Here is a 22327-nt window from a genome sequence, read left to right on the forward strand (position 1 = left end):
CATAAAAAATATAGTTAATTTCATCTATTTCTTTTTACTTTTTTATTCTTTTATATATATTTATTTTTATTTCAGAGAGGGAGGGAGAGATGGAAACATCAATGATGAGAGAGAATCATTGATCAGCTGCCTCCTGCACGCCCCCCACCAGGGATTGACCCAGCAACCTGGGCATGTCCCCTGACTGGGACTAGAACTGGGACCTCTTGGTTCCATAGGTCAATGCTCAACCACTGAGCCAGACCAGCTGGGCTCTTTTTGCTTTTTTAAATGTGGCTACTAGAAACTTTTTTATATAGGGTGCCCCCAAAAATGTATGTGCACACTTCAAATAATTATGAAGACAGTGTTTATTAAAATACATTTCACCAGGCAATTTTTAAACGAGCATCTTAAACCTCCAATGGGTTTTAGGTATGCTGGGACAGTAAAATTCCAGCCCTCAAGATGGCAGCATTGGTCCTAGAATGGTTGGAGTCCCAACTTCTGTTGCCCCTGAATGGAAGCAGCCTCATCTTTTTATCACAATATAATACAAGTATTCATTTTCTAAGTACTGAAAAAGTTTGGGAAGCATTGTTCTGATCCATAAGAAAAAAAAAAAAAAAAAAAGAAACCCAATATTACAAAAGGTTCAAAATAGCTGCTTCTCTGTTAAAGAAGTTTTAAGTTTTCTCACGTCTTCAGGACTTCATAATTTTTTCTACCAGGTAGGGAGCATAAAGCTTCTTATTGGTGACAAATATCTATGTGTATGCCCATCATTTCCACTGTTAAGTTAATCACAGTATAATCTCATAAGGAGAAGCTAAGAATTGTGAATGGGTTCAAACACTTTCATCAAAACATGAGAAATAGGAATCCCTCAAGTGATGCCCAATTCATTTACCCACAGAGTACCTCCTTTATGGCAGGCAATCAGGTAGTTTTTGAAAATAAAAAGGTTGTGACATCACCCTAGCAAGTTTGGCTCAATGGATAGAGCGTCGGCCCATGGACTGAAGGGGTTCAGGTTCGATTCTGTTCAAAGGCATGTAGCTCAGTTGCAGGCTTGATCCCCGGGCTGGGTTGTGGCAGGCAACCAATTGATGTATCTCTCTCACATCGATGTTTACCTATCCCTCCCTCGTCCTTCCACTATCTCTGAAAATCAATGGAGAAAATATCCTCAGGTGAGGATTAACAAAAATAAAAAGGTTTTGGCCTGAAGAAATTTATAATCTGCTTGGCAGGTGTGGCTCAATGGTTGAGCATTGACCCATGAACCAAGAAGTCACTGGTTCAATTCCAGATCATGGCACATACCCTGGTTGCAGGCTCAATCCCCAGTAGGGGGAGTGTAAGAGGCAGCCTATCGATGATTTTTCTCTCTCATCAATGTTTCTCTCTGTCCCTCTCCCTTCCTCTAGCTCTAAAAATCAATAACATTAAAAAAAACGGATTACTTAAAGTATAATAAATATAAGATGGGAAGGTACATAGTGCTATAAGAGTATCTAATGGAAGAGACTATTAAAACAAGATAAAAAGATTAGTAATCACTAGGCATAGGGTGGGGGTAGGTTTGTTTCAGAATTCCAGACAGAGGCAACAGCATGCAAAGCCCTAGAATTAACAGGCCAGTGAGGCCAGAGGGCAGAAAATGTTTGGAAATGAACCTGGGGAAGCAATAGAGGCAGTTTAAAGGGGCTTTCTTCAGAATAACAGTAAGCCACTGAAGGGGTTTAGGCAGCAGAGTGCCATTATCAAACTTATTTTTCAAGATTATAGTATCTATAGTGTAGAGGAATGTTCTCAAAGTAGGTAAAACTTAAGTGGAAGAAGATACTAGGTTTTAATTTTTTCTCATCCTTTAAAAATGTCTTTAAAACATCTATATATATATAAAAGCCTAAGCAACTGTGCAACCGTTCAACCGGTAGCTATGACATGCACTTACCACCAGGGGGCAGATGCTCAACGTACAGACATGAGAACATAGACTGATGAATCTCAGAAAGAAGGGGGTAGGGAGCAGGGCAGGAAGAGATTAACCAAAGATCTTATATGCATACTAGAGGCCCAGCCTGCAGGGATTGGGCTGAAACCGGCTCTCCAACATCCCCCGAGGGGTCCTGAATTGCGAGAGGGCACAGGCCAGGCCAAGGAACCCCACTGGTGCACAAATCCGTGCACCGGGCCTCTAGTGTGTTATAATAGTCATCATGTATTAGCTCAGATGTATTAATAAGGGCTAGTTTTTACTGAATACATACTACCTATCTGAACACTCTACTAAGCAGTTTATATAGTTAACTCATTTACTCTTCATAACTCTGAGGTTGGTACTATTATCCTCATTTTACAGATAAGAAAAATGAGACAGGTTAAGAAACCAGTCCGTCACATAGGAAGTATTAGAGCAGGATTCAAAGCCAGGATGTCTGGTTCATTAGACTATATGCCATTTTTCAGCAATACATGTATACAATTTTAAAATATACATGAATTGAGAATAGATGCTTAAAACTTTTCCTGCACACCAGTGAATAGAAAGGTTTAGATGGGGTTGTTGGTTGGGTGGATATGAACAGCAGGTAGTAATGAGAAGGGGATGGATTTGGGAGATAATTGGTGAGTAAAATTGACAGGACTTGGTGATAGACTGGGTATGGGGGTTAAGGGAGAAGGAGCCAAGGATAATTCTCTTGATTCCGACTTACATAAATGGATTGGTCAATGAAGCTGCTGACAGAGGCCAGGGCAGCAGGTTAAGTCAGTTATGATAGTTTTTCTTTGGACCACAAATACACTGTCCTTTCAATGTGCCATTAAAAGACAAACTGATTACAGGTTCTTTCCATTTGTAACAAAACTCTCCATTTTCATTATAACATTCATACAAGCAATTATGCCTCCTATGTTGTATTAAAAATTGCATGGTCAAATTTTCACACATTTTCTCTAAAGGTGCTCTGAATTAAGTCATAAAATTTGGAAGTGAATGATATTTGCTATAATAGGGCAATGAAAGTTCAACAGTCCTCTTCTTTAAAGATACCAGTGTTCCTATAGCATTGCTAAAATAGTTCAGAAGCATCCTATTACGTTCAATCACAAGAAGTAAGCTGTGATATTCATTCCTGAAGATCGATAACGATTGGAAAAATTACTTTTACATTTTGTATTTATGATTTTCTAAATACTACTTAACCTTTTAAAGTTTATAATATTGTCCTCTGTCTTCCTCCCAGGTCTTAGAAGAATTACAGAAAAGAATTGAACTGGTTTAATAGATACTGTGATTCTAGTCTATTCTGTTTATTTTCATTTGTAGAATTTCTAATGCTAAAACGCTCCTTTTAGAAATCAAGATAAATAGGAAAACATATTAACAGTTCGAATGTTATTAGCCACAGGAAATGCTGATTTAAAAAACATTAAATTGGGTAAGTCAGCTGGTTAGAGCGTCACCGGGTACACCAAGGTTGCGGTTGGATCAACCAATGAATGCACGGAGGGTTGGAACAAAATAGATGTTTCTCTTGCTCTCTCTCTTCCTCTCTCGCTAAGACAAAACAAAACCTAATATATTGTTCCAACAAATAATGCTGGTCACTTCGATTCCTTATTTCAGGTTCTCCAGAAACTTTCCATTTAACATCAGCAAAATAGACATCGTTTTGCTGTCTGGTCTCACCACCCAGTCCTGTCCGGTCACATCACTGAACTGCAGGTAATAGTCACAAGGCAGAGAACTGCGTTAACAAATCCTGTCCATCCCCGCATCCGTTAATTTTAAGTTTCCATTTGGTACAGGCCACTCACATACGCTTTCCCTGAAATGTGCTGAAGTCAGACACATCTATAAATTTCGCGTCACACCAAGGAATTGATTCTTCCCAAACGAAACCTCGTGAGCTTTCTTCAAAGGCGTCCCCAAAACGCTGTGGCGGTCGCCAGCTCTCGGAGCCGCTGCTCCGGGCAACGCAACGGAGGCGCTCCATTCCAGTAAGCGTCAGCAGCCTCCGCGGTGGGCCCCCGATTAGACCCCACTCCTCCGCCGTAGTCCCGAGGGCCGCCACCTCCCTGTAAGGCGGGAGGAAGGGGCGTGAACTCCCAGGAACACCCGCGTGACGTCGCACGGACTCTAGGAGGGGCAGGTTCGGCCGCCTCCGACCCGGCCGGCGGCCTTCGGGCCCTGCCCCACCCCCAGAAAGCGCGGGCTGCCCTGAGGGGCCAGCTTTCCCGCTGCGCGTTTGGCAAGTTCGTGAGGGGAAAAGGAGAAAAGCCAGCGGCCTTCTCTTCACAGCCCGGGAGCGCGCCGGCATCCCTGCCGGCTTTCGAGAATCTAGAGGCAACCTTGGAAGCCGTGAGTAAGAGGAACCTCTTTCCCCCCGACCGGGAGCGCTGGGTCGGAGAGGCCACTTCCGGTGTGGAGCTGCGCGCTGACCGTGGGCATTTGGCCCTCGGCGTGGGGATGGCCGCGTGGGTCTGGGGTTGAGTAGGAGTAAGTACTAGGGCCGGGCTCAGGCTGGCTGGAGGCGAGGGAGCGAAGGCTTGCGCTCCGGGCTTCTTCTGGATCTCCCGCGTAAGCTTTGGACTTGCGTCCCAGCTCCGAGCCCGCCCCGCGCCTGCGCAGACGGCTGCCCTGCGCGGGCGTCGCCCCTCGCGCTTTCGGTGCCAGTCGCCCTGTTAGCCTTTGGAGAGCGCGCGGGAGGAGAGGCTGACGGCTGAGGGTCCTGGAAAGGGAGCCTTTGGCCCTCTGCTTTGCTAGTAAGAGCACCGCTCAAGTCCCTGTCCAGTTTAGGGCTCCTGAGTGACTCCGGGCGCGGCTCTTTCCTTACTTGTGTAAGAGTGCGTGTGGTGTAACAGGAAATGTTTCATCGAGTGGCTTCAGTGTGGTGGTTTACCCCGCTACAGGAGGCACAGAAATTATTCTATTACCACGGCCCTTGGAGCCAGGATGCAACTTGAGAGGCAAGAGGCACATTTCTGAGATCTTAGAGCGCACTATCGTGCACTGAATAACGGTTCACTGACAAAAGCGATGCCAACAAAAAGTGCCGGGCATGCAGAATAGGTTGGAGATGGTTTTGTGAGCCAGAATTTGCAAGTTTAGTACTGATGAATTGTTTTTTTGTCGGGGGGGGGGGATAATTTTTTTTTTTACCACCTCTGAAGATATATTTCTTAAAGGACACTTTTTTACACTATTGGTTTTAAATTAATACTATTCATTTTTAAATTCATTTAAGTAACTAAAACTTTGTTTTACACTGTTTATTTAATAGAAACAATGAATTTACCTGGTTTGGGTTACTTAGCAGTATTTTGTAGTTATTGGCATCACGACATGAGTTCCAACTGTGACAAAGCCTTGTCCCACCAATATCACCTTGGAGTCAATCTCTTAAGCCTGTTTCTCCAACTCTAAAATGAAATTAATTATAGTAGATGTTTTATGGAGTTCTGAAAATTAGGATAAAAAATGAATATAGAACATCATGGTTCTTGGTATATAGTGAACACTTAATAAATGACAGCTTTTATTGACAGTAGTATTGGCCCATTAATTTATCTTTTAGGGTTAAGAAATAGAATACAAGTGTCTTTGGAAATAAAACTGTACTAATGCAATGCACCCAGTCCCACTTTTTTAAAAAAACATTGTGGAAGTAATAAACGTACACAAGAGAGACACTAGAATTAAGAACGCCCTCATATACCCCACCCATCCATTGTCCAGCTTCTGTTATTACCCAAGTGCAGCCCTTCTTGTTTCATCTCCGCACACAACATCCTTTTTGTTCATTTTAGCTGGAATATTTTAAAGCAAATCTCAGAGAACATGTCAATTTACCTGTAAATACCTCTGTCTTTTTATCAGATAAAGGACTTTTTTTTTAACATGACCACATCTTTATCATACGCAAGAAAATTAAAAATAATTCCCTAATATTACCTAAACATTCAGCCTATATTCCTTTTTCACTGATTGTTTCAAAAAAGTATAGTCACTTTTTTTAAAACTTAATAAAAGTAGTTTTATTTTTGTAATACTTTACAGTTTAAAAAAATTTGTTTTATTATTGATTGATTTTTTTAGAGAGAGGCAGAGATAGATTTATTGTTTCACTTACTGATGCATTCATTAGTTGCTACTTGTATGTGCCCTGACTGGAGATCCAACCCACAATCTCAGCATATTGGGGACGGCACTCTAACCAGCTGAGCTACCCGGCCAGGGCTGCAGTACTTTACAGTTTACCGAGTGGATTCACACATCATCTTGCTCCCTTTAGAAATATCACCTCTTATTTTAGCTTCTTCATCAGAGACCTCAAGAAATGGTTGGCAAAAGACCTGTCAGTTTGGGTACTTGTTAGTAAGGCATTGACTAAGGAACCAGATGTGAGGTTTAATAGACTTGTTAATCATTTTACTTTCTTAATGGCAGCTAGTTAATAGTTTCAATTTAAGAACACATTAAAATATTTATTAATTCACTTTAACTTCTTAATAGCCTGTTGCTTCCTTCAAGGGCTGTACAAATAATCAACTTTTTCACCGTTGCTCTGAGAGAGGTATAAAATACCTTTACTCTAGTTGCCTTGTTATTAAATGTTTCTGTATTCATAGATCTTTGCTGTATCTGTTTCTTGCTCACTGACTTCATGAGAAAGCTATTCAGATACTCATATGTGTTAATACGTCAATCATCTTTCTTGTTCTTTATAATGTATGTGGCTTTGTATGTATATAGATGTGTGTGTGTGTGTGTGTGTGTGTGTATATATATATATATATGGAATAGTTAAGTCAAGAATATTTTAGAATTTTTTCATTTTTTGGTTCAATATATTGTTGCATTCTATATCAATTCAAAAGTTTAAAAAGCAAATTCTTTTAGAATGGTGTATCAATATTGATCTCTATATTAGTATCCTTTCAGTTTAACATAATCTAGGTAATTACTTTTTTCTAGGAGGAATAAGAGAAAATTTGCCTGAAAATTTAGCTTAACTAAAATCCAGATTACTAAAATCAGGGCTTTTTTCACCATAATCATCTTTCTTCACACCCCTCTTCCCCCAAATTCTCAACATTATTGATTGTAAGTCAATTAGGAAAACTGGCTGGGCTCAAATTACATAAAGGTAAATGCAGGATTTATTTATGTTGTAATCTGTCATTTCAGGTATTTCAGCTGTCCAAAGACAACTTCATACCTATATAATGTAAAGAAAAATTAAAAAAACATTACGCAAATAGAAGTGTGGAGCATATTCAAACAAGATGAACGTCTCTGGAAGCAGTTGTGGAAGCCCTAGTTCTGCAGAGATATCTAATGACTTTAAGGATCTTTGGACAAAACTAAAGGAGTGTCACGATAAAGAAGTACAAGGTAAAATATTTTCTCCCAATACTTACCACAACAGCATTATACTGAGACTGTAATAATAATAACTAATTTTGTCTGATAGTTCAAAGATCTCATTTTTAAGGTATCTTTACTATTATAATTTTTTGTGATACATTTTTTATGGTTAAGTTGTAGCTTATCACCTACAGACAGCTACTACAGTAAGTAGCTTTTGCACAATTTATAGTTACTTGTAGTAATATGTATGGTATGATGGAAAGAGCATAGAATTTTTTAACTGAATACCTGGATTTGAATTCTGATTTAATTAATCTACATGCTCTCAGCCAAGTTACATAATCTCTAAACTTAATTAATTCATTTGAGAAATCTTTGGGAATCTATTTGCTACCAATACTTAGATACTAAGGCAAATGACAGTTTGCCTTCAAAGAACCTGCATTCTAATAGAGTCATATGAACAGATCATTACAGTGTAATGAAATAAGAGCTTAAAAGATTTATATGAAATGCAATTAGTGAGCAGATGATTGAGCAGTTGTGGTTAGAATGAGTATATAAATATCGGTGATAGTGTTAAAGTGTATTCCATATAAAGGAATGTTCTATTGAAGGTAAACTCAAGGTTTGATATTAAGCTTTAATATACCTATTTAATTCTGTAACTTTACTATAATACATTTTTGTCATGTGTGGGAAATGCTTCATAATTGTATTTGTTTCTTGCAATGATAGGTTTAATTCTATACTACTTTGTAGTTTTAAGATTACACTGGAGTGCCATTAAAACATAATCCACCTGAATCTGAAGTATAGTATGTGGGTCTATGTTGGAACTTTCCTAGAGTACATTTAGTTTGGTAAAACCTCATGATAATGGACTCGTTAATTAATGGGTTCTGAAAAATGAACCCAGAAATATTCTTGTAAGTCCCAGTGTACTTGGAGATAATTGTTCAAGAAATGTTTTGGGGGGCACTTATTATGTGCCAGTCCTTATGAATAAAAATGAATCATATACAGTCCTAGTTTTAAGGGATTTTGTGGTGTACCATTTTATCTAAGAATATAAAAGAAGAACCAGGTATATATGTTGGGGGAAGAGTGGGTGATTTACTGATAGACCAAGCTTTATAATTGAATTAAGTCTAACTAGTATGTACTATGCTAAAGGCAAGTTGTCATCATGCCTTGTCATCATACTTTGTCTTTAGGATTAAATCTAAAACTTTCATCTTTCATTGATTACAAGTGGATGGGAATAGTGCTGAGCTGAGAATGAGGCCATGTGATGGAGTGGTTAAATCCATGAATTCTCCATCTAGACTACCAATATTCAAAAGCCATATCCACCACTTCAATAGAGGTGGTGACCTTGTGCAAATACTTAACTTTATAGTGCCTCGGGTTCCTTTTCTATAAAATAAAGATACTAATAATAGCTACCTCATTATATTAAACTAGAGGCCTGGTGCATGAAAATTCATGCACTGGAGGGGGTGTCCCTCAGCCCAGCCTGCCCCCTCTCACAGTCCGGGAGCCCTCAGGGGCAGGAGCCGACCTGGCAATCGGGAAGGCAACGCCCCATTACATCTCTGCTGCTGCCACTGCCGGCAGTGCAAGCCTCAGCCAGCCCTGGTTACCTGAGCCTTGGGCGGCCCTGGGTGGCTGGGCAGTCGCCAGCCAAGGCTTGCCTGCACTTCGGGCCGGCCCTGGATGGCTGGGCAGCCGCCACCTGAGGCTTGCCTGTGCCTCAGGCTGGCCCTGGGTGGCTGGGGGGCTGAGAGGACTGGAGGACTCCGGAGGCAGGCACCCCGGCGGGGCTGAGAGGACTGGGCGCCGCCATCTTGTGGCTGTGGGCATTGCCATCTTTGAAGACATGGCAGGCAATTAGAATATTCTCTCCTTATTTGTTGTGGGCGCTGCCATCTTTAAGGGTGGGGAAGTCAATTAGCATATTCCCTCCTTATTGGCTGTGGGTGCCACCATCTTTGTGATGGCGTGAGGGTCAATTAGCATATTCCCTCTTTATTAGATAGTACTAGAGGCCCAGTGCACAAAAATTTGTGCACTTGGCGGTGGGGGCGGGGGGGGGCTGGCCTGCACCCTCTCGCAATCCAAGAGCCCTCAGGAGATGTCTGACTGATGGCTTAGGCCCGCTCCCTGGGAGGAGCGGGCCTAAGCCATCAGTCGGACATCCTTAGCACTGCCAAGGAGGCGGGAGAGGCTCCCACCACTGCTGCTGTGCTCGCAGCCATTAGCCCAGCTTGTGGCTGAGCAGAGCTCCCCCTGTGGGAGCGCACTGACCACCAGGGGGCAGCTCCTGTGTTGAGCGTCTGCCCCCTGGTGGTCATAGGGTCAATTTGCATATTACCCTTTTATTATACCAGGTTCACCAGTTAATAATGCAGATTTTGTAATCAAAGAAAACATGATAATTTCAAGAGAAACATCAAAAGTGCTTTATTCAAAGTAATGTCCATCACTAGCTACACATTTCCCCCATCTTTCAGGTAATTTGTGGATATTGTCCCAATAGAACTTTTCTTGTTTTGAGGCAAACTATTCAGAGACCAAATTTTCCACTTCATATGTTTTGAAGTGCTGCTCAGAAAGTGCGTGTGCCATTGATCTGAAGGAGCAAGGTCTGGGGAATACAGCGGGTGGGTTAATACTTCCCAGGCAAGATCTTTTAACATGTCTTTAACTGGTTTTGAAGTGTGTGATGGTGCATCATCATGAAGCAAAATTACTTTGCCATGTCTTCTGGCCCATTCTGGTCATTTTACGGTCAAGGCATGGTTCAAATTGATTATTTGTTGTCGGTAGCGATCAGTATTAACGGTTTCACCTGGTTTTATAAGCTCATAATACACCACACCTTCCTGATCCCACCAAACGCAGAGCATTGTCTTCTTTCTGCAGCGATTAGGCCTTGCAGTCGATGTTGATGGTTGACCTGGATCAACCCATGATTTTGTGCATTTGGGATTCTCAAAATAAATCCACTTTTCATCACCAGTCACAATTGGATGCAAGAAAGACTTTCTTTCATGCCATTGAAGCAACATTTTACTGAATGCTTTTCGGTTTTCCATTTGTCTTTCGTTCAATTGATGTGGCACCCATTTTCCTTGCTTTAAAATCTTTCCCATTGCTTGTAAATGATCAGAAATTGTTTGCTGAGCAACATTTAATCCTTCTGTAAGTTGTTTTTTAGTTTGACATGCATCTGCATCCAATAATGCTTGTAATTGTTGGTCTTCAAACTTTTTCAGTTGACCTGGACGTTTTTTGTCTTTCACATAGAAATCATCACTTTAAAGCATTTAAACCAGTGTTCACAAGTGTCTTGAAATGGAGCACGTTCACCATAAGCTTCCCAAAGTATACGATAACCTTCAGCAGCACTTCAAAATAAAGTAATGAATTAAAACTTCCCGCAAATGCTCTTTTTTTGGCACAAAATTTGACATTTTTAAGTGTAAAAATATCCAAGATGTTAACACCTTCAGAAAATCTGACATATGAAGTTTTGAAGCTTGCTATCAATACAACAAAATAGCATACATATCAAATTGCATATATATCAACACGTGTAACTCCATCTAGTGAAAAACTCCACATTAGTAACCGGTACACCTGGTATAGGATAGCTTAATAAATGTAAAGCATTTGGAAAAATGTATGGCACATAGTACGCAATGTTTCTGTTAGCTGTTGCTGTCATTCTGAAACAGCAAGGATTTGTACTATCAATTCCCAGCTAGAGACAATGGGTTACTACAAAAAAAGTTGTAACAGATGTTTCACATACTGATTACTTATTATCTCCTTGGTACTTTTTTTTTTTTAACTTCTGATTTCTTGGAAGAAACAAAAAGAATGACCAAAATAATAATATTAGAAAATTTAAATTTAAATGTTTAGGAAATCTTAGAAAATTTTTACTTTCAATTTTTTTGTGGATGGGGAGAAGTGAGGATACTTTAAGAAAAATTGTCATGAAATACGTATACATAATATAACAGCCATTTTTAAGTGTACAGTTTAGTGGTATTAAATACATTCATAATATTGTGTAGTCATCACCAACCATCCATCTCTATAATTCTTTTCATCTTGTGAAACTGAAACTCTATATCCACTAAACAATAACTCCCTGTCCAACCCTCCCTCCAGCCCCTGGCAACCACTATTCTACTTTCTGTCTCTGATTTTGACGACTCCATGTACCTCATATAAGTGGAATCATAATGTGCCTTTTTTGTGATTGGCTCTCTTTACTTAGTGTAATGTACATGGATGTTGTTGCATATTTCAGAATTAACTTTCTTTTTAAGACAGATTAATTTTTCATAGTATGTACATGTCATATTTTGCTTATCCATTCATTTACTGGTGGACATTTGGGATGCTCTTATCTTTTAGCTGTTGTGAATAATGTTGGTTGCTGTGAACGTGGATATACAAATATCTCTTCAAGATTTTGTTTTCAGTTATTTTGGGTATACATAGAAGTTGAATTGCTGGATCATATAGCAATTCTATTTTTGACTTTTGATGAACTTCCATACTGTTTCCCCTTGTGGCTACATTATTTTACATTCCCACCAACAATGCACAAGGGTTTCTATTTCTCTACATTTTGCCCATTTGTTATTTTCTGTTTTTCTTTTCCTTTCTTTTTTTCTCTTTCTTTCTTCCTTCCTCTCTTTCTCTTTCTCTTTCTGTGGTAGTAACATTCCTAATGGATGTGAGGTGGTATCTCATTGTGGTTTTCATTTGCATTGCCTTACTGATTAGTGATGTTGAACATCTTTTCCTGTACTTATTGGCCATTTGTATATCTGTGGATAAATGTCTATTCAAGACTTTTGCCTAATTTTTAATCAGGTTGCATTTGTTTTGTTGTTGAATTATAGGAATCCTATATAATAAAAGGCTAATATGCAAATCGACCAAACGGTGAAACAATCGGTCACTATGACATGCACTGACCACCAGGGGTCAGATGCTTAACACAGGAGTTGCCCCCAGCCTGCAGGTCCCAGGCCAGCCAAGGAGGCTGCCAGCGGGGCCACCCCCCCCCCCCCCGCCCATCTCCCCTCCAGTCGCCCCACAGAGAGAGGCAACCAGCGGTGGGGGGTGGGGCCGGCCAAGGCTGGTCACCCCGCTGGTCACCCTACAGATCAACCCTGATCGCCGGCCAGGCCTAGGGACCCTACCCATGTACGAATTTCGTGCATTGGGCCTCTAGTTATTTGTATATTTTGGATATTAATCTCATTAGATATATGATTTGAAAATATCTTCTCCCATTCTCTGGATTGTGTTTTCACTATTGTGTCCTTTGATGCACAGGATATTTTAATTTTTATATAGTCCAATTTATCTCTTTTTTTGTTGTTGCCTGTACTTTTGATATATCCTAGAAATCATTGCCATATCCAGTGTCATTAAGCTATTGCCCTATGTTTTCTTCTAATAATTTTATAGTTTTAGCTGTATGTTTAGCTCTTTGGTCCATTTTAAGTTAAAATTTGTATATGGTGTAAGGTAAGGGCCCAACTTCATTCTTTTGCATGTGGATATTTAGTTTTCCCAGCACCATTTTTTAAAAAGATGGTCCTTTCCCCATTGAATGGCTTTGGAACCCTTGTCAAAAACCATTTGATCATATATGCAAGAGTTTATTTCTGGGCTCTATTCTATTCCATTGATCTATATGTCTGTCTTTATGCCAGTACCACTGTTTTGATTACTGTTGCTTTTTATTATGTTTTGAAATGAGAAGGTATGTGACCTTCAACTTTGTTCTTCATTTTCAAGATTGTTTTGGCCGTTCGGAGTCCCTTAAGATTCCCTATGATTTTTAGGACAGATTTTTCTATTTCTGCAAAAAACATCATTGGGATTTTGATAGAGATAGCATTGAATCTGTAGATCTCTTTAAGTAATATTGACATTTTAATAGTAAGTCTTCCAGTCTATGAACAGGAAGTGTCTTTTCATTTATTTATGTTTTTAATTTGTTTAGTTATCCCTGATTATTTTATTCTTTTGGATGATATTTAAAATGGAATTGGTGGGGTTTGTTTTTTTGTGTGTTTTTTTTTTATTTTTATTTTTACTTACTGATTTTAGAGAGAGGAAGGAAAAGAGAGACATACATACATTCATTGTTCCACTTATTTATGCATTCATTAGTGATTCTTTTATGTGCTTTGCTGATGGGATCGAACCCACAACCTTGGCATATTGGGATGGCAATCTAAAGAAGTGAGATACCTGGCCGGGGTTGGAATTGTTTTTTTAATTTCCTTTTCAGATTGTTCATTGTGAGTCTATAGCAGCCTTGGGCAAACTACGGCCCGCGGGCCGGATCCGGCCGTTCGGCTGTTCTATCCAGCCCGCGGAGCTGAAAGAGCGGAGGGTTCTCTTGCTCTCCCCTCCGCTCCTTCACCAGCAGCAGTGTTAACATGGCAACGTGGGGAAACAGGGCCGAAGCTCCTTCTTCTGAGTGGGCGGATTTATATCTGCCCATTCAGTAGAAGGAACAACCTCTCAGTCTTCCAGAGGCTCCTTGTAATGCCGGCGGACGCGTCCCCCAACATCACCCCCGACATCACCCTGGGAATGTGTAGACACGTTATCGTGGTGATGTAGGGAGACACGCCCCTGGAGAGCACAGTATCAGAGCATTAGCTAAAAAGGAGACCAACAACACTGTTCCCACTGAAGTTGATGTTTTAAAGACCAAAAACCTTTCAACCCAGTCTACATCTACGTCTACGTCCCGGGCATAATTTGGAAGTTGCACTAAAGAAAATGTTTAATTTACTGTTTACACATTTTGTTCTTTTCTATTTGTTTTAGTTTTAAATTATTTTATTATATTTAAGTTAATTTGAAAGGCTTTTGTACCTTTCCTTTGTTAGGCAATTTTATTTTGCCTTTGCCATCTTCAATATAAGGTATGTTATTGTGCTATGATTCCTCCATTTTTTGAAGTTTCAAATTATAATAATTAGTGTTTACATTCTTCTTATTAAAATGTTTGAAATGAATAAAACTATTGAAATTAAAAAAAAAAAAACCCGTACCCTTTTATGTAATGATGTTTACTTTGAATTTATATTAGTTCACACAAACACTCCATCCATGCTTTTGTTCCGGCCCTCCGGTCCAGCTTAAGAACCCATTGTGAGCCGAAACCAGTTTGGCTCAGTGGATAGAGCGTCGGCCTGCGGACTGAAAGGTCCCAGGTTCGATTCCGGTCAAGGGCATGTACCTTGGTTGTGGGCACATCCTCAGTGGGAGGTGTGCAGGAGGCAGCTGATCGATGTTTCTCTCTCATCGATGTTTCTAGCTTTCTGTCCCTCTCCCTTCCTCTCTGTGAAATATCAATAATATATATTAAAAAAAAAAAAAAAAAAAAAAACCATTGTGACCCTCGAGTCAAAAAGTTTGCCCACCCCTGGTCTATAGGAACACCACTGATTTTTACATGTTGACTTTGTATCCTGCAACTTTGCTGAAAGTCTTCATTTCTTAATTGTAGTTTTTTAAGTCCTAGCTGATAAAACATTAGAAACGCTTTAATTTTTTTTATGAAAGGTTGGAATTTAACCACCTTTACTACTTCACCCACATCCTTTACTGCTCTATTATGCTCATTCTTTGATAGATTATTCTGATCCATGTTTCTATTAAAAAACTCTTTCAACATACAGGATTGCTAATGCAGTCAGAGTATAGTAGTGTTCATTTAGAAATTCAGATATCAGTGGAGTTACTATTGTTTTATCTGTTTTTTTAAACTTAAGCTTTTTTTCTAAAAATGTCAAAACACAAAATAAGCGGTGAAAAGTTATCCCTCTCCCCCACGCACACATACAGGTAACTACTTTTATTATTTGTGTGTGTGTGTTCATCTCTGTTCTTTTCTAATTTAAAGTTTAATATTTTTTATTTTAGAAATATTACACATATACAAAACTGAAGAAAATAGTACAATGAACTATATACCCATCACTCAACTTCATCCATTGTCAGTGCATGGCCAGTCTTGTTTTACCTCTATCCCATGTACTTCTCTATCCCTCTTCCACTCAGTTATTTTGAAGTCTCTAACATAACTTCATCTATAAATACTTAAGTATAGTTCAGTAATCTTTTCTAACAAAAACAAAATGCCATTATCATACTAACAAAACAGATTCTCCAGTATCATCTAATATTTAGTAGATGATAGTGTTCAAATGTCCCACTTACCTAAAATGTCTTTTTTTAGTTGGTTTGTTCAAATCTGTACTTAAAAGACATCTCCATGTTGTATTTGATTAATAAATCTATTGATTTTTTTCATTGTAGTTTCAAATTTGTTGTTAGTAATAAAGATCTAATTTTAAATTTATATTCTTTCAGTGATATGTCCAGGGACAAATAGAAATATTTTATAGTAATTCTGCTCTTTAGTTGATTACACTATTTTCTCTCAGAAAATCTGGTGTGAAACATTGAAGAAATATTCTGAGTTTAAGTACTATTTAGTCATTCATTCAGTAGCAGTTACTGAGAATACAATAGGGAAGAAGACACGGTAGGTTTTGTAGGCATTGTATTCATTTTCTTTAGGAAAATATTTGTACACTATAATTATATGATGAAATGATAGCAAAAATAAGCCAGTTACAAGACTGTCCTGGTAACACTGATAACAACAATATAATCAGCTACATGTGTATTTTATAAAACTGGGAAGGAATAAACAATGTCTCCCAACTTCTGTCAAAGAGCAGCAGTATCTTCCTCTTAGTGTATAATACTGTGACCTCAGCGTGTAGGCTTACCAATAAGAACAGCTTCAAGTTTAAGCAGCTATTATAGGAGCTACAGATTATATATAAAGCTTATTCTTTGTGACCTTGAATTGAAGCAAATGCAATATTTTGAAATAATTTAAATAGGACCAGGTGTACTTGAGTTTTTATTAAACATTTGATAGAGGAGAATTAGTATTCTGCCATCTTCAAGCATAAGGTTAAATTCTTTATCCTTCGTATAATTACATTCTGTTGTTTTATAACTGGTTATAAAATGATCATTAAATTTTTATTATGCAGAGTCCCTATCTTACTCATCTTTACATCCCCGTAGGTAAAAGTGCTTGGCACATAGTAAAAAATCAGTAAATGGTATCTGAATGAATTGCATAGTTTATAACTGGATCAATGAAACATTTTCTTAAATATCAGTTTTTAAAGTCCCCAAATGTATGAAAATATCAAAATTATATATCTGTCTAAAACTCAGAAATACTCTACTATTTACTTTAAATTTTCTATTTTTAGAAAACATTGTAGAAAGTTGAGAAAGGAAAAATAAGTCACCATTCTATAGAATGACATTTGTTTGTTCTTTCCTAGTTTTAAAAGATACGCATGTAGCTTATTGTATTGTGATTAGTGTACATAATGTTTTATACTTGCTTATTTTTGCTGTTATTTTTATTATTTTCCTAAACCGTGCTTATTTTTCATGTTGCACATCATTGTCATTTTAGAATTTTTATACATGCCACTTAAAACTGAGCCAGTTTTACTTTTATTTTATTTTATTTTATTTTATTTATTTTTTTTAATATATTTTATTGATATTTTACAGAGAGGAAGGGAGAGGGACAGAGAGTTAGAAACATCGATGAGAGAGAAACATCGATCAGCTGCCTCCTGCACAACCCCCAATGGGGATTTGCCTGCAACCAAGGTACATGCCCTTGACCGGAATCGAACCTGGGACCTTTCAGTCCGCAGGCTGACGCTCTATCCATTGAGCCAATCCGGTTTCGGCCAGTTTTACTTTTAAGCTCTTAACAGGGAAAACATGTTCATCAGATTTCATCATGTTTCTTGGTGTTTCAGGGCCTTCAGGAGACTTCTATTTTATGAGGAAACTTCAAGAAAATAAATAATACGCTATTTGATAAGAAAAATATGCCATATTCATCAGATTATAGAACATGTAAAATGCACGAAGGTTACCTAGTATATAATTTTTTAAAATTGAACTCCTTGTAACTATTACAGTTTTCACAATTCCAGGTGAGTTTATAATCACTGAAAAACTTTAGGAAGGAATACAGCAGTTGTTGGTATTTGATTAATATCCATGTGCTTAATGAATGGTAGGTGTTGGATATATATATTTGAGCTAATGACAGAAGATAATCTCTGGTACATTAAAATATATTGGTCAGGGTATTTTTTCCATTTTAAATCACACATTTTTAAAGATATTGAATGAGCACTATTTTTTTAAGTATTATGTTATTTAAAAGCATTTTGGTTGGGGCTAGGCCGCTAGGCAAATTTGCTGAGAGCAGGATTTTTTAAGAGTCCTTTGTCAATGTGTTTCACATAGTTCCATATAAAATTAGATCCTCCAACTGTATGATAACATCAAAGACATGCCTGAAGGGTACTTCATTTTTTTTTAAGGTGGGTGATCCACTTGGAAAAACCAGTATAAGAGGCTATTTGAAAGACATCAAACATGAACTTGTCCGGACTTTGCAGGTTTTGAAGTATATATAGGAATCAAAATTGACTCATTACTTTTAAACCTAATGTCAGTTTAAAAAAAGAAAGAAAATGTTATAAATGGCAGTAATTGAGATATATAATTTTTACTTAGGCATCCAAGAAAGTCTAGCCATAGGAACTTAGATCCATCTGAATACCTGTCATGTGTATCTTGAGCATTCTTTTTTCTCATTTGACCAAAACATAATAAACTGGTAGCAAAAACATATATACAAGACAGTACGTACACTGATCACAAGAATATAATAAGCTACGTGCATTTCTTTTAAAACTGGGAAATAATAAAGTGTTTCAACTTCTATTAAAGAATTGCAATATGCTAAACAGACTATTTTTGTTGGAAATTCTAGAGATATTTGTGACTGAGGTTTTTTTATCTTTTACCTTTAGGGTAATAGTGTCCTTTCATGATTCTTCCTTCTAATGTCTTATGTTCCTTTTGTGACAAATGCTGGTGGTGGGTGTCAGGGTTACACACAAATTCTTGTTGATAATACATAGTCTTTATGCTTTGAATTCAGAATTAATGTTTCAATAAAATTTAATAGAAATTTCAAAATTCTTTAAATTTTAAAAGTTTTAATAAAATGTTCATTTGGATACTTTCTTTGTTTTTGTTTTTGTTTTTTTGGCCTTTTTAACCCTTCCCATATCAAGTTTATTATTTAAAAGCAAAATAATAAATATTAAAATTTAAAAGCAAAATAAAAACAATAATTAAGTAGGGGAGGTGGGGTTGGAGCCCCTTTGAAGAAATGGGAAGGTATGCAGGTTCTAATATGACAGGGTAAATATTTCTTGATTCAGTTTTGGATTCCTCCTTTTATTTTCATAGATGTTTCCTCAAATATTTCAAAAAGATTTTTGGATAATTTTCATATTAAGACTACACAAATTAACAATGAAAGGAATTGCATGTAATTTTGGTTCATAACATCAGTGTCCTTCTCATTATTAAGAATACTATCAGTAAAAAAAAAAAGAGAGAGAGAATACCAGTATCAGTAACTCTCAAATATGTTATTTTTTTCATTTGCATCAATATTCATAAATTCAGTAAAATCCACAAAAATTTATTTAACCTTTTTGAGATAATTAAATCTTAAGAGCAAACTAAGCACACCTTAAATATGACTGCATCTCATGAAGAATTTTCACTTGGGAGTTGAAATAATTAGGCATTCACAGAAATATCAGTAGTAGAATTTTTGGTAGAAGTTAAATTACTTGGGCTATATATATCAAGCCACTATTTGTCAAGAAGGATGTTATTAAGCTTATAATTCAAAACCATAACTTGTTTAAAATGACAGTACATACATTAAATATGGTCTTTTCTGGATTGAGAACTAATATAAGTAAAATTAACAGCAATGATTTTATTTGGAATTCTTCCCTCATTTCTAAATTCTTTCTTAAATTTGTTTTGTGTGTTATAACTATATAAATGGACTCTTAATTTCCTCCAAAATTCACATAGGAGTTGGGTGTAGGGTTAATTATAGTACAGTGCTTAGCCTTTTGAGCGCTCTTTCCTCAATGGGTGTCTCAGGTTGCCAGTGTTAAAATCCCAAATACTTTGTTGAACAGACTACTTGTTCATACAGGAGCTGCATTGTTGTATAGCCTCATTCCTTCCAATGGGTGTGGAGCAGGATTAAAGCACACTTTATAGGGGTTCTAATTGTAGATGCCTAATTGACTTGATGAATAGCAAATGCTAAAATTTAAACACACACATACATATACACACATAAACCTGTTTCAGGGCTGATCTGCATGACAGAACAAATGCCTCACAGGTGTTGAATGCTTACAAGATAAAAGAGTAGTCATTCTATATTTCCTAAGAATTTTCTTTTGAAGTTTATATGGATTTTCTATCTTATTGTTTCTTTTTTTAATGGTTCTTGGCAAGAATCCATTTTATCTTTGGGTGCACTTTTCACTTCTAAAGGCAGACCTGAGTTTTAGCAGTCGGCCGAAATTAAAAAAAGGAAAGAAAATCTGTCAAAATAAATTTTCACGTACTTTGGGAAGGGAAGAAGAGAATTAAAAACTGAGAACTGTAGTCTTTGGCCTAGAAGGGTCACAAGTCCTTTTCTTAATTATTCAAGAATGATTTGATGTTTTACTAAGTACTTTCAAGGTCTGAAGAGTTTTTCATCATTACCTGATAAAGAAGGAAGCTTCTCAAGCTAGGAACTTGACAGCCAGATGGAAATTTTTTTTAAATAAAAATAATAATAATAAATGATCACACCAGTTTTCTTTAACATTCTTAAAATTTTTACTATGTATATTTTAACAACGTTCCAACTCGCTTAGGACAATTATTTTTCATAACTTTTTTAGCTCTTTATAGATTTACATGTAATTGTAAGAAACAATACAGCCTGGCCAATATGGCTCAGTGGTTGAGCATTGACCTATGTACCAGGAGGTCACAGATTCCTGGTCAGGGCACATGTCTGGGTTGTGAGTTTGATCCCCACAGGGGGGTGGGGGGCATTTAGGAGGCAGCCGATCAATGTTTCTCTTCCATCATTTATGTTTCTATCTCTCTCTCTCCCTCTCCCTTCCTCTCTGAAATCAATACAAATATTTTTTTAACATTTTTAAAAATTGATTTCAGAGTGGAAGGGAGAGGGAGAGAGAGATGGAAACATTAATGATGAAAGAATCATTGATCGGCTGCCTCCTGTACACTCCCCTCCCCCCTTCTCCCCCTTTCCCCCCCCCCCATGGGGATGGAGCCCACAACCCAGGCACGTGCCCTTGACTGGAATCAAACCCAGGACCCTTCAGTCGGCAGTCCAATGCTCTGTCCACTGAGCCAAACCAACTAAGACCAATAAAAATATTTTTTTAAGAAATATCTTATACCCTTTACCCAGTTTCACCCAATGTTATCATCTTGTATAACTGTAGTGCAATATCACAACCAAGAAATTGACACTGATACAATCTACCAACCTTTTTCAGATTCCATCAATTTTAATGCACCTACATGTGTGTGTTTGTGTGTATGTATTTAGTTTTATGCAATTTAATCACATGTGTAGATTCTTGTGACTATCCTCATGCCACCCTTTTAAGTCCCCAGCACTTTCTACTACACTTCCAACTTCTGGCCACCATAATCTGTTCTCCATTTCTATCATTTTGTCATTTTAAGAATATTATATAAGTGGAATAATATAGGATGTACCCTTTGAGATGGGCTTTTATTTTTTACTCACCATAATTTTCTTGTGATCCATCCAAGTCGTTGCATATATAAACACTTCATTCCTTTTTATTGCTAAGTTGTACAAGGTTGCACCACAGTTTTGGTTTTTGTTTGTTTGTTTTAAACAACTCGTGCATTCAAAGACATTTGGGATGTTTCTTGTGTTTGGCTATTATGACTGAAATTGCTGTGAACATTTGATTATAAGTTTATTCATAACATTTTATTTATTCAAATTATAGGCCATAGAAATGAGGATAAAATGTATCAATAGCAGGTGGATATTTCCTAGAGGTGAAATTTGAGATATAGGGCAAAAGTATAATGCAAAAAAAGTTCTCCAGGGTCTCTATTTTTTTCATAATATCTGGTTTTCCTGGCATGATAACATTTCACTTGGGTTGATTAGAAGAGGTGATGTCCATATCAGTATCTTTGGACTTTTAACTCCATCCGTAGTCAGCACCATGGAAGGAGAAATGGTGGGGAAATATATAGGTTTATTTTTAAAACTCTTATTTGTATTAAATTATGTGGTTCAAACAATAATAAAATTAAACAAGTAATGAAAAATCTTGTTTTTAGACGTGACAAATTTATTAATGTTTCTATACACATTATATGGAAAACTTTTCTAAATGTATAACACTAGAATCCATAAACTACCAAAGACAACTAGTAACTTTATTTTTTTAGAAATCAGTCAACAACTATTTATTGGAAACTAACTCTGCCCCAGGTAAAATAAATTCTTGAGTAGAGATAGACTTTTTAAACTTTCTAAGCATTATTTTTAAAAGTAAATAAAATATCCACAATTGGCAAAATTATAGAATAGTAAATAGATTGATTTAGGTACCAGAGAAAGTACACACAGAAGCTTTTCCCCTTTTTCTGATAATCACATTGCAGCAAATAGCACAGAAAAGCCAAACAGTTTAGTGTTGCTAAATATAATTAACATTTTTATTTAATTTTAATAGCTGTATATTATTCCATTAAGTGGTTATACCATATTTTACCTGAACATGTTCCTATTTGAAACATTTTATATTGCTATGAATTGTTGATGTTTTTTTTGTTAATCCTCACCTGAGGATATTTTTTCATTGATTTTTAGGA

At 37.2% G+C, this 22327-nt stretch overlaps 2 protein-coding genes across 8 annotated transcripts in view; one reads left to right on the forward strand and one right to left on the reverse strand.

The window, feature by feature from the left end:
- Positions 1-4310, reverse strand: part of LOC308257231 (uncharacterized protein) — a gene marked incomplete at its 5' end in the record, with an annotated part of 112262 nt that extends 107952 nt beyond the window's left edge. For both annotated transcript variants that reach the window (XM_080686467.1, XM_080686466.1), the window contains one exon: positions 3808-4310. In XM_080686467.1, the coding sequence (XP_080542593.1) occupies positions 3808-4310 (503 nt within the window). The remainder of the gene's footprint in view (positions 1-3807) is intronic.
- Positions 1-22327, forward strand: part of RBBP8 (RB binding protein 8, endonuclease) — a 107386-nt gene that overhangs the window by 18870 nt on the left and 66189 nt on the right. For 2 of the 6 annotated variants that reach the window (XM_080686461.1, XM_080686465.1), the window contains exons 1-2: positions 4111-4355; positions 7181-7387. In XM_080686461.1, coding sequence (XP_080542587.1) covers positions 7279-7387 — 109 coding nt within the window. In that variant the 5' untranslated portion in view covers positions 4111-4355; positions 7181-7278. Of the gene's footprint in view, positions 1-3616; positions 3716-3798; positions 3991-4110; positions 4356-4693; positions 4756-7180; positions 7388-22327 lie in introns of those variants that run through there. The other 4 variants (XM_080686460.1, XM_080686464.1, XM_080686462.1 and 1 more) reach the window with 3 other exon arrangements.

The sequence above is a fragment of the Plecotus auritus genome (assembly GCF_963455305.1).
Source record: "Plecotus auritus genome assembly, chromosome: 8".
NCBI classification, from domain to species: Eukaryota; Metazoa; Chordata; class Mammalia; order Chiroptera; family Vespertilionidae; genus Plecotus; species Plecotus auritus.